The 13474-nt window shown below is 39.1% G+C and overlaps 1 protein-coding gene across 2 annotated transcripts in view; it reads right to left on the bottom strand.

Moving 5' to 3' along the window:
• FBN2 (fibrillin 2) overlaps positions 1 to 13474 on the bottom strand; it is a 218363-nt gene that overhangs the window by 110235 nt on the left and 94654 nt on the right. For both annotated transcript variants that reach the window (XM_081133119.1, XM_081133118.1), the window contains exon 9: positions 1060 to 1212. In XM_081133119.1, the coding sequence (XP_080989245.1) occupies positions 1060 to 1212 (153 nt within the window). The remainder of the gene's footprint in view (positions 1 to 1059; positions 1213 to 13474) is intronic.

Raw genomic sequence — 13474 nt, 5'->3', positions numbered from 1 at the left:
TTAAGATGGCTTCAGAATAATGCTTTTTCCAATGTGGATTTTAACTAAAGATGGCATTTAATAAGTTTTTAAATATGCTCCTTATTTGCCCTAGTATCAAAGTTGAGAGAAAAGGAGCCAGGATAGTGATGGTCTTTATTTCCTTAATTGTTCTCAGAATTAAGAAATTATATCAGAAGAAATGAAAACTACTTAACTCAAGTAGTTGTTTCAATATTAATTTTACTATTATATATTACCAATGGAACTATGAGTTTCCAAAATTCTATACTATGCATTCCTTTTTAAAAATTTCACTACTCGGTTTTGATATCTTATAGCATAAAGATTTTGAAAGAACATGCCTTGCTTTTCTCCATAACAGTACATATAGATACACACTTTTATAAGCATAGTTCAAAAAATTTAATTATTTCCATGAAAATTATAATTTAATGTGAAGGCAATATAATAAAATATACTGATATATCTTTATGTGATAAGCATTAATTGTATTAACTATTCATATTATACTAACGAGAGAAGCTACTGCTCACTCATCCTAAAGTAATTTCCCAATTTAGACTCAGTCGTATGGCAATTAATACAGCAAACTGAATGAGAGGAATCCTCCTACACTTGTATTCTTACTTTTCAGGGCATTAGAAAAAAGGAAATATCTTCAAGGACTGGGACACTATAAGAAAGGGTACTCCTGAAATAAAATCTAACTGAAGGTTGAACTTTGTTAGTCAAAGATGTGCAAGATCTGGAATGAAAGATCAGGAGGTTTTAAAACAACTGAAATATGGACATTCAAAATAATATTTACAAATACTTGCACAAAGACAAGTGATAATCAGCTTTCAGAAATGCTTTTGATATTAATATATTAGGTAGAATCCAACTGATCCCAAATAAACAATGCTACTCTATGCCTCACAAAAACACCCAAGTCACATTGAAGATAGTAATATAGACATGACATGACTTCAAAAAGAAGAGCAAAGTTCATTAGTACATTAGTACAAATTTTCTTAATACTGTCTGTCCTGACGAGACTAGCAGCCAGCCGCTCACCAGAGCCTCTGACGGGACAGGCTTCAGGAATGGTTCCAAGGCCCCAGCAGCGGCCAGGCTCACAGCAGCACTGCATTTTTGTCATTCTGCCCGGGAGCTCTTGTGCACAGCGGCCATTCACCAGGCCTGAGAAACATGTGCCTGTTCTTTGATCTGAACATGTAAAAATAAAATAGAAGGCATGGCAGAATTATCTCAGGTTCTTACATCAATCATTTCACACATTAGAAGAGGCTAAATGAAGTGAGTTATTTTACTTAATCTCTAGGGTATCTATTTATTCTCTTCATTTCTATTACATTTATTCATTCCTTTACTTATTTACTGAGCAAACATGTACCTATTCCATGCCATAGCCCAGGGATACAAACATAAAAGACATGAAGCAACTATGAGCTCACACTGCAGTGAGAAGCCAACACAGTCAGATCTGGAGCATGAAGGAAAGAGCAACCCAACCTCATCCTAGATCATCCAATCCCCAGATGTGTGCTGTTGTTTGCTACTGAGATTTTTTTGTGGATGTTTGTTACACAGCAGTATCCGACTGATACAGGTCTATTTTAGAAGAGTTAATCAGAAGCATCTCTTTGAGACAGTGATATCTGAGAAGAAACTTGAATAAAGTGAGATCATGAATCATGTGGTTATCTGAAGGAAGAGCAAAGAGGAAGAAGGGAATGTGCTTGGTATGTGTGAGAAACAAGGGTCCAATGTGACTAGAGAAGAGCATGCAAAGGGAGAGACTATGAACTCAGACAGATATCAAAGCCTCAAAGGCCATTTGGGAAGGACTTTGGATTTTATTTGTTGTTCGTTAAGAGTCACTGAATGGTTTCAACGAGAGGAAACACAATAGTTTATGTTAAAAAAAAATTTTCTGGCCACTGACTGTAGTGAGAGCAGGGAGACCTGTGACGATGATACTGAGGAGGTTCAGGTGAGAGATGATGGTAGCCTGGATGAGGGTGGCAGCAGTGAAGATGACGAGATATTCTGAAAGCACAGCCAATGGGAACGTGTGTGGGTTTTTGACTTATACAGCTGAGATGGGGATGACAAGGGAAGTAGGATTTGAGGACATAATATAGGCTTCTCTTTAACCTGTTATATTTAGGATGTCAAATATATGAGCCTAGAACCCAGAGGCATGGTCAGGCTGAAGATATATACCTGTAAGTTATCAGTGTACACACATGGTATTACAAACCATGAGGCTCGATGAGATATTTTCAAGAACTAAGGGTAATGGATGCTGTCAAATGTGATGAGAAGTAAAATAAGGTGAGGATTCAGAAGTAACCACTGGGTTTGGCAGGACTGCTATGATAAGGAGTTTGAGGATTATCCTGCTGGACTGGGGGCAGAGAAGTGACATGATCAAATGTGACTGTGATACAGGTCACTCTGGCAGCAGGGCAGAGAATGGATCAGAATGGCAGATAAAGGCTAGAAGACATTATCAAAAGACTACATAAAAAGCAAAATTGAATAGGGATGAAATATTAGTATCATCCGTAAACTTTGTGCGTTTATAACTGAAGCTGCCTTTATTGTAAGCAATGAAAAAAACTGTCCGTCTAATTCACTATTATTCAACTTTTATCAAGATGCTTTCAAAGGTATTTTTTCAGTGATTACAAGAAGGAAGATATAGCACAACAATCAGAAGCTGAATATTCATAATGCACTTGAAACTATTAATTACAAATAATCCCATTAATAGATAAAGCCTAAATTTTTTGCACTAGATACAGTTTAAAATAAATATATTCTTTTCTTGAATGGTCTATAGTATACCTCAGGTTGCTTTGCTCCCAAGCTATTGTTAAATAAATAAATTGGCTTTAAGATACTCCATCCAAGAATCGGAATACCTCCTTCCATTTCCCAAAAGAAACCCAGTATGTCCAAAAGCAAAGTACAGGTGGTTCTCAACTTTATGGTGGTTCAACTTATGATTTTTTGACTTTATGAAGGTGTGAAAGCAATATGCATTCACTAGAAACTGTACTATGAATTTTGATTTTGATGTTTTCCCAGACTACAGAAACTCGGTATGATACTCTCTCCTGACTCTGGGCAGTGACAGTGAGCTGCAGCTCCCGGACAGCCACACAACCAAGCAGGGTAAACAACTGATACTCTAGTGTACTCTGTAGCCAGTGTCTTTGTTTTTTGTTTTGGATATTGTGTTCTGAGCACATTTAGGGCAGGCTAAGCTAAGTGATGGTGTTTGACAGGTTAGGTATATTAAATGTGTTTTCGACTTACAAAGGGTTTATTGGAAAGTAGCCTTGTTATACGCAGAGGAGCATCTGTGCTAAATTTGATGCATGCATGCATGCTTAAAGGCACTGCAGGCATTTCATAAACTGCACAAGTCTCTGTCACTGGGAATAATTTCACAGGTAGGTTTCTACTCCTAAGAATGATCCAGGAAAATAATTTTGGGGATATTCATTCCAGGAATCCAAAGTATCATACTCCTAGATTTACTTATTATTACACTCCTACAGAAAAGGATGTGAATTAGAAAGTCTTAAACTCTTAACAGTAATCACTTGCATGAAACAGTACTACAAGGTAGGCTGGATTATATTTCTCTCTTCAAGGTTTCTGCAAGGAGGAGGCTGTACTATAAGTTTTGAAGAAAAAACGGTGGCCTTGATCAGGAGACCTAGGTTTCCATCAAAATACTAATTGATTTTTCAACTATATTGAACTCTTCTTTGTCATGGAAAAGGGCTGGTGGGTGAATTAAATAAAACAATATATATGATCTGTTTCTAGCAGAATGGTGGATTAGCTACTCTGAATGTCTCTCCCAACAGAAACATCCCAGACAAAATATAAAAAACATCACCTAGAGGCATGAAAGAAGGAAAAAAACAGCCTCAAAATGAAGTGAAAACAGGAACTTTAGGATGTAAGTGAACAGAAAGGTTTCAGTTTTAGGACTTGCTTCTGCAAAATTCTGGAGACTTGTAATTTCAACTCTGATACTTTCACAGGACTCAAAGCACAAGCGATAAAAATCCCAGCTTCTCCCCTCCCATACAAATGTGGCAGGGAACTCCCTCATGAAGCAGGGGTTCCAAAGAGCTATATCCTTAGTATAAGGGTAATTTAGAGAAGGGCAGTTAAGGGACTTGCCTGTCTCTGCTTCAGTGCTGGGTGGAGGAAAAGAAAGATCTTTCCTAAGAATCTGTAACCACAAGCTCTTCTTCACACAGAGAGCTTTGATGTCTCAATTCATATGAAGTATGAAAAACTTCAAAGGAGGAATATAGTATAAAGATGTCCTCAGGTAGAAATACTGCAAGCAACTGGCAAAAGCTAATATCACTGAGGACTTAATATTGACACCAGGTCTTAAAGAATTCCCATAAATAAAGTTCCAAGAATAAAAAGTAGCTAACAGGAAAACAATAAGCAAACAAATAACACATAAAGAAATAAGGCTCAATGAAAAAAGCTAGATGAATAAATAGCAAATTTCAGATACTGGAATGGTCACACCAATTCTGACAATTATTCATTAATGATAATTCATCAAATGTTGATTAATAACTGAATGATATTTAACATGTTGGCAGCTACTAAAATATAAAAGTGTGAACAGGGAGAAAGAGCCCATAAAGGAGGAAAGAACAGACTTAAATTAATTCAATGAAACTTCTATAAATGAAAATGATCATAAATGAAATAAAATGCTCAGTGAATATATTAAACACTTTTGCACACAATTGAAGAGAGAATTACTGACCTGGAAGATATAGGTGAAAAAATTAACTTCAATGTAGTTTAGAGAAACAGAGAAAATATTAAGAGTTAAATATTTACGTGAGCTTGAAAAGGTGATATATATCTAATGAGAGTACTAGAAAGAGGTAATAAGCAGACTGGGGGAGAGGCAATGTTCAACAGATACTAGTTTAGACTTTCTAACAATGTTGCAACAATCTCAGATCTAGGAATTCCAATAAATCCAAAGTGGGAAAAATAAAAAGAAATCCCCAGCTTGTCACATCACTGAAACTGCAGAACAACAAAGGAAAAGTGAACATCTTAAAAGCAGCTAGAAAGAAAAGAGAGATTACCTGCTAAGGAATGATAGTTAAACATCCACTGACTTCTTAATAGCACCAATGGATAACAGACAAAATGGAACAGTATCTTCTGTACACTGCGATAAAATAACATTCTACATCCCAAGAAACCATCTTTCCAGAGGGAAAATCAATGTCATTTTCAGGAACACAAAAACAGAGAGAATTTTCTACCAAAAGGTTCTCTCAAAAGGAAATTCTTGAAGAGGTGCTTTAGGCAAAAGGAAAATGATTCCAAGTGGAAGGTTTGGAATGTATGAAAGAATGAAGAGAAAAAATATTGTTAAGCACCCAGGTAAAATCTAAGCAGGCGCTAAAATATCAAACAGCAATAACAGTGATTAATTTGTTGCAAAGAGGGAGTGGCAGTGGCTAGAATTTTTAAAATTGGAAGAGGGAGATCAGAGCATAACTATTCTAATATTCTTTTATTGTTTAGATATGGGTAGAAATACAGATTAATTTTAGACTTGAAGTTACATATGCATCTGAAAACAGCTAGGGTAACAACTAAAACCACAGAAATAATGTATGAAACTTCTGAGCAACAGAGGGAAAAAGAGAATGTGAGGGGGGGCCCTGAATAAATCCAAAAGAAAGAGGGAAAAAAGTAACAAAAAAGGAAGATAACCAGGAAGCACAATAAAGGTAACAGAAATAAAAACAAACATATCAGTTACTCTAGTTAATATACATGAATTTAGTCTCAATTTAAAAGATAAAGATTTTCATACTGTGCAAAAACAATTTAGATTTTGACTGTTTAAAAGAGACACATTTAAAACATAAGGAAGCAAAAAAAGTGAGAGGAAAAATATAAAACAGGCATATATTTAAACATTACACTCCCACTCACAAAATGTGATGCAAAATAAGATGAGATAAAACATACCAAGAGAAAATATTTATAAACTGACCAAAAAGGAAAGAACTTTAGAGTCAATACATATTGAAAAAATGTTAAAATCACCACGAAAATATAATATTTTTAAATATTCATCATCTTATGACATAACATCAAAGTAGATAAGACAAAAGCTTAAAGAATCACATGGAGAAGCTGAGAAATCCACTATCATAGTGGGATATTTACAACTCTTTCAGTAACTGACAGATACAGTAGACAAAGTTCAGTAGATATAGAAAAAATTATAATAGTACAGTTAACAAGTCTGATCTAATGGATATATCTATGCAACAATTGGAGAAAACATATCTTTTTCAAGCCTATATGGGAGATTTGCAAACAATTCACGGGGTAAATACAATAGCACATTGGAAGTAAGTGAATAAGTATAAAAATGAGTAGGTGTTCATTGGGAATCCCACAGGAATCTACGTTTATCACTCCCAAACTTTGGGAGTCTGCAATGATACTGTGAAGGGTCCACAAATCTTACACTGAACATTGCAATGCATGTGAGAAACACCTTCCAATATGTAGGCACTACATAATTCCCACTTATGAAGAGTCCATTGTGACTAACAAAATACAAATTCATTTAAAAGCATTAATGCCCATAATATCATTATGTATTTTCTCAAAGATATTGGTTTATCCTCATGCATGGATTTGAAAACATTTTTGATGTTAAAGAAAGGATTTTCAAATTCAATAAATGTAAATAACTATGTTCTACACAGTTTGGAAGCTTCCGGTCAGTCCGATACCATGTATCGAAGGAAACCATGTCACTGGTGAGAGGGTGGAGGGGCAGAAAGAGAGGATTGGAAAGTAAATCACAACTTTTTTCATAAATTCTGCAATTATTCTCTTCTGATACCATTAAGGAGCCAAACCATTTACCTCCAATCCTTTGAGTCAAAAACATACCATGATGAGATACAGATCAGTGTAGTGTGAGGCCTCACAGTTAAGGTCTCCCCAAAAGTATATTTCAAAAAGCAAAATAGTGGCTAGGAGTTAGGTCTTTTGCTTTGCATATCTGAAACTGCATGGTCCTTATAAAGTACTGTGTTGAAAACGTTTCATATGGAAGAATATCTGAATAAAAAAGGGATGCCCCACAGAACTAACTAGGAGTTGTCTAGATGTACCACCTCTCGAAATAGGGAATTATTACGGGCAAAGGCAGATGAAGCATATTTATTACATTAGGACAAATCCTTCTAATGGGTGGTATATGTTTAACTGTAGGACTGATATGTCATAGAAATGAAAACAAGTCTATTCCTCCAATAATCTCCTATCGCCCTCACTACACTCCCAGAGCAAGGTTTACATGAAGTCTTATTTAAAGCCACACTGAAAAAGAGGAAGCAATCCATCTCTTTTGATTAAAATATAAATCTATCTTGAAGCAAAATAATGGTACTATTATCAGAGTTTGTTTCATGGCTTGACATTCAGTCTAAACTTGATTTAAGAGAACTAACGGTTAATTATACAATGTGATGAAAACTTGGTAAAAGTTGGGGATTGTACCTTGAAATAAATAGGTCTCCTGTTGAGTGAGCTTTGCTCATTAAAAATGAAGGGTTCAGCCAGAAAACACCAGTGAGGTTAGCTCAAGTCAGAATATTAGTAGTGATAGTAGGTGTTTGGTAAATAGCAACTATTGTCCCAGGTTTCATCCCCTGATCCCGGAGGCCTGCCCCCGCCTCTTCGATGGTCTGGCGCCAACATGGGTTCCCCTTGATTGATTCTGCAGATTCCTGCTATTCCTAAAATACCTTTATGTCGCTTTTATGTTTCTGTTCTACATGTCTAACTAGAACTAGGAACAATGGCTCTTAGGGTTATTTCCCTCTTTAAAATCGTGCAGTGTTTCTTACTCACTGTCTAACCTTCTCTTTTTGGGGCATTCGTGTGTTTTTTTTAAATCTCTTTATTGATTTCAGAGAGAGGAAGGGAGAGGGAGAGAGATAGAAACATCAATGATGAGAGAGTCATTGATCGGCTGCCTCCTGCATGCCCCTGACTGGGGATCGAGCCCGCAACCAGGGCATGTGCCCTGACCGGGAATCAAACCCCGATCTCCTGGATCCTAGGTCGACACTCACCCACTGAGCCATGCCCACCTGGGCCGGGACATTCTTTCTTAATTAAAACTACTATCCCTGTTCCACCAATCACCCATTACATGATTATGAAGTAAAACTAAAGCACAATTCAGTATTTTGTTTCATCCCTGTCACCCCTTCAGTTAAATATTTTTAGGAGTTATCTTCCAAGTGTCTTGTTGTACATTCGCACATGCGTGTGTAATCAACACCCATCATTCACATACAATGCTGCATAATTACAGCACATGTGATGCCCTTCTACATGGTCGTGTCACATCTTCCTCTTCTCTTTATAACAGTTTTTCCCCCATTGATTTTTGTCTCTGTCCTGCTCAAAAATCTTGATGGACTTTCGCCGGCCTCAGGATCAGCCTGCAACTCCTTAGCATGGCAGTTACGAACCTTAGCAATAGAATCCTAATCTCAGTTTGTCTTTCTCATTGCATCTCCAACTACTTTTTCACTCAGCAGTCTTTCCCAGACGCAGTCTTCTCACCGTCTCCTGAGCCGACCCCGGCCCTCGGCACCTGCCGCCTTATGCTTTTCCTTGCTCTGCGCACCCGCACTCCTTTGGGCAACTCCCGCCCGTTTTTCAAGGCGGACATCAGTGCTCATTTCCTCAATGACTGCCACTATGATAAGCAGGCCTTTCATTTCAACTTATAGCACTTATTGCCTAAAAAATTATTTAGCCATTAATCACCCACTGCCTCAAACTTTCTCTTATGTTATTATTAGTATTTTTTTAAACATTATGTTTTCAGGCTTTGTTTTCTCAAGAACACTCCAAGGCAATATTGTGCACTGAAACTTTTGTAAGGCTCAAGGAAAAGCACTAGGATGTTGTGGCAATGTCATGTTACCGCAAGGATTTCTAAACACTTGCTCTCATTTTCTGAACTTCACTTGCTGCTGGATGGCCCTTGGGAGTCCCCCTGCCGAGGGTCCCTGCTAGAGCTCTGTGTGCACAACAGCAGCAGTGACATTATTTTGCACACAGAATTTGCTCCAGGCTACTGGTTAATTCATTATTTACTCATTGCTGGCTGCCAGTCACTCTTCTTGCCTATATTACAATGTAAAAGTTAAGTATTAAAAATGCCATGGATATGACAATGACACTGACTTCTAAAATGACATAAGGCCCATCAAGTTGTGCTACTAAAAATGCTTCTGAAAATATTATTAGGTATGTTTCGACTCTTTTTAGAACTGGCATATGTTAGTACTCTTTGTTAAAAAGAGAAAGCCTGTTCCCGGATATTTTAAAAAATTTGACTTATAAAGTTAGCATCAAATTAAATGGGGAAACTATCCTCTTTTATCATTAAAATGCCTAACTAAACTCTCCTGCCATATGATACCATTTTCCTACACATAAAAGAAAAAGGAGGTGGCCCTGACTGGATGACTGAGTTGGTTGGATGGTCAGCCCATACATCAAAAGGTTCCGAGTTTGATTCCCCGTCAGGGCACATACCTATGTTGAGGGTTCAATCATGGGAGGCAGCTGGACAATGTTTCTCTCTCTCTCCTAAACAACATACCCTCCAGTGAGGATTAAAAGAAAAAGGCAGTTTATTGATGATTTATAACATGGGATGGATTCAGGATATATTTGTTAACTAGAATAAGGAATTAAGGAAGCATTCAGCATATGCCACTCTTAGAATAAAGCTCCAGATAACACACAGTTTCACACCCAAGAAAAAGTTCTGAGTTCATCCAACTTATAATTGTTAGCATGTATCTGGTTACAAAATAAATAACGTGGAAATATCTATGATCTATATAATTCAATCATAAGTAAATTCAATCTAAGAAAATATAGACTTGGATTTTTAAAAATCAAAGTCAAAGATCTATTACATATTAAAATGTTAGATATATTTTTTCTCATATATGGAAAACACATACTTATTCTAAATGTAACATAGTTATTAAAAAACTTTTTAAGCTGCTTACTTAATTTTAACATTGGTTTTGTAATTTTAGAGAGGTATTCTCCCCTCCTTAGGGGTTTTCCTCTGTTCCTGGGTCAGGATTCTGATATTGAAATGAATGGGGACTCATGCTTAGCACAGGACTCATCGTGTCTCACTCTTGGGGGCTCACACAGGCTCTGAGAGCATCCAGGACCACAACTCAGTGCCACCTAGTGATGTCCAGCAGGGTGACAAACAATGAAAAGCAGTTATTAACCAGCATAAAATTCTTACGTGTGATATCATCTCACTCATTCATTTCTTCATTGGCCTATTCATTCAGAAAAGACATACTGAGCCCAAACTTGTATGCAAGGTACTACACAGACATAAAGCTACATAAGGCAGGACCTAATAGAGCTCACAGTCTGGCCAATGCATAAAGCACAAATATCTGTGACAATATGATAAGCCCAGAAATGAAGGAAATGAAAAATATTATGGGAGGGGCTGATGAATTTTGCCCAACAAGAGAATGTGGGTTAGGTAGCAATGGCTATAAAGAAATGTGGTATATGTTCTGGGACTTGAATTCACAAACTAGGTAGGACAGGCATCCTACCCATTGAAGAGCCAGAATTTTAGTTGTTTTTACAAGCAAAGAGAGAGATATCAAGATATTTTAGGTAGAAGGGATATTGTTGGCAAAGGCCTGGACTGTGCTCATGTTTGACAATGAGAGAAATGTGAGTGTTGGGTTAGAGATGAGTTCTGAATACAGTCTGGGCCATGTTGTAAAGGGCTTTGAATGTCCAGGAAAATACTTAGGACTTTTATATAGATAGGCAAGAGATAACGCGTTTATCATGATTTAATGGTAAACCAAATATCATACATTAAAGAAAAACAACCACAGTAAATTATTAGGAATCTCGACCTTGACTATCTGACTACGATAAGGAATATGCTTCCTTTCCAATGCAAACAACAACAAAAAAGGACATAAGTGTTGTCTGACTAAATAAAGATTTAGCAATTTAAGAAATCAAATAGAGAGGAAACAAGATGGCGGTGCAGGTAACAGCTGTACCCGCCGCCTCCCACAACCGCATCAAAATTACAACTAAAATACAGAACCACCATCACTCAGAGCCTCCTGAAACCTGGATGAACAGAAGCCCCACAACCAGGGACCTGAAGAAGCACCGAGACCGGGAGGAGGGGCCGAGACATAGGTGGATCGGGGCTGAATCCCGGGTGCGGCCGCGGGCCCACACCTGCGGGCGCGGTTTAAACCCAGGAGGTTTCTCGGAAGAGTGAGGGGTCCCAGCCCCATATCAGGCCCCCAGCCCAGGGCTTCAGGGCCGGGAAGAGACGTCCCCACAACTTCGGGCTATGAAAACCAGCGGGGACTGTCGCTGAGCATCGTGGAGGCGGGAGGAGCCCCAGCAGCTCCTCTAAAGGGCCCTGCACGGACTCACTCGGACGCTCCCTCTGAGCCCAGCGCCGGGCAGCAGCCTGAAAGGACCCAGGACACTCGGGGAGGAACTAACCTGCCTGAGATCCGGGCGAGAGGTGGAGGGGCGGCTTCCTCCCAGGCAGAAGGGCTGGCGGAGGCCATGGCTCCTTTGGCGAGTCCTCCCCGCACACAGCCCGCAGGCAGGCGCCATGTTTGAATCGCCAGCACCTGACTCACGCCTTTGGCCCCGCCCCGTGATTCCCGGAGGCCCCGCCCCTCCCCACCTGCAGCTCATCCAGGCCATTTCCAGGGGCTTTTCTACGCTAGTGGCCTCTCAAGCCTCATGCTTGGGACTTTCCTAAAATCTCTCAAACAAGCAGCAGGCCCCATACGGCTTGATAAGTGGCTCCAGGCCTGGCACTAGCAGCAGCCTGCATTGGCTCATAGCTTGGCCTCTCCTGGGTACCTCCAAGCCCAGCACAAGTAGCAGCCAACTGCGGTTTGCTTTGCTGTGTAGCTCATGCTGGGTGGCCCTGGGCAAGGCACTGGCAGAGGCTGACTTTGCACCTGCTGGGAGGCCCCAGAGACAGTGCACCTAGTGGTCAGACTCGACCACACTGGATTACAACCCTTCCACATCCACGAGTGACACTCAAGGGGCGCACTTGGTGAACACCAAAGCTCCACTGAAGTATATCCTGCTCCACAGGGGTGTCAAGAGGCCCAACCTTCATATTATTGAGGTGCCAGAAGGAGAAGAAAGAGAGCAAGAAACTGAAAACCTATTTGAAAAAATAATTACAGAAAACTTCCCCTACCTGGGAAAAGAAATAGACTTACAAGTTCAGGAAGCACAGGGGGTCCCAAACAAGAGGAACCCAAAGAGGCCCATAGCAAGACACATCATCATTAAAATACCAAAGGTTAAAGACAAAGAGAAAATCCTAAAAGCAGCAAGAGAAAAGCAATTAGTTACCTACAAGGGAGCACTCATATGACTGTCAGCTGATTTCTCAACAGAAACTTTGTAGGCCAGAAGGGAGTGGCAAGAAATAGTCAAAGTGATGAACAACATGGAACTACAACCAAGAATGCTCTACCCAGTAAAGCTATCATTTAGAATTGAAGGTCAGATAAAGAGCTTCTCAGACAAGGAAAAGCTAAAAGAGTTCATCACCACCAGACCAGCACTACAGGAAATGTGGAAGGGTCTTCTTTAAGAAGAAGCTAATGAACAAAAGAATTTGATGAACTAAATAGATCCAGAGACATTGACGCATGCAACAGACAATCATATTTCAGAGGAAAGAGGGAAGGAGGGTGGAGGGTGGGAAGAGATTAACCAAAGAAGTTATATGCATGTAAGTGTAACCCATGGACACAGTCAATAACAGGGTGAAGGCCTGGGGAGGGGTTGGGAGTGAGGTGGAGGGGGTCAATTGGGAGGAAAAAATGGGACACCTGTAATACTTTCAACAATAAAGATAGGTTAAAAAAAGAAAGGAAATGAAATGGAAAGAAATAATTTAGAAATATGATATAAAACAGTAACATTTGCTTTGGCAAATTCTGCCTTCTTACTAGTTTGTTTCTCCTCTTACCCCTCCCCAAATCCATTCCAATTCATTCTCAAAGGCCTTACTCCACATTGCCTACCAAATAAAATACATACACTTTATTTGATGTTTCCAGAACTTCACAGTAATAACCTCACTTATTTCTCCAGCCACATTTCTTCTAGCCATATTCTAGAATATGATTCCTGAAGCCAGAATCTGTGACATACAGCCACTGATGTTCAGTAATGACTCCCAACTCTCCTGCAGAGTTGAGTCCATTCCTGTTTCAAGCGGATGATTGTGTGTGTGTGCGCGCACACTATTTTCCTATAC

Source organism: Miniopterus schreibersii (genome assembly GCF_964146895.1).
Source record: "Miniopterus schreibersii genome assembly, chromosome: 3".
NCBI lineage: Eukaryota > Metazoa > Chordata > Mammalia > Chiroptera > Miniopteridae > Miniopterus > Miniopterus schreibersii.
Note: the sequence above shows the minus strand (reverse complement) of the source record. Positions and strands in the feature narration are given on the sequence as shown.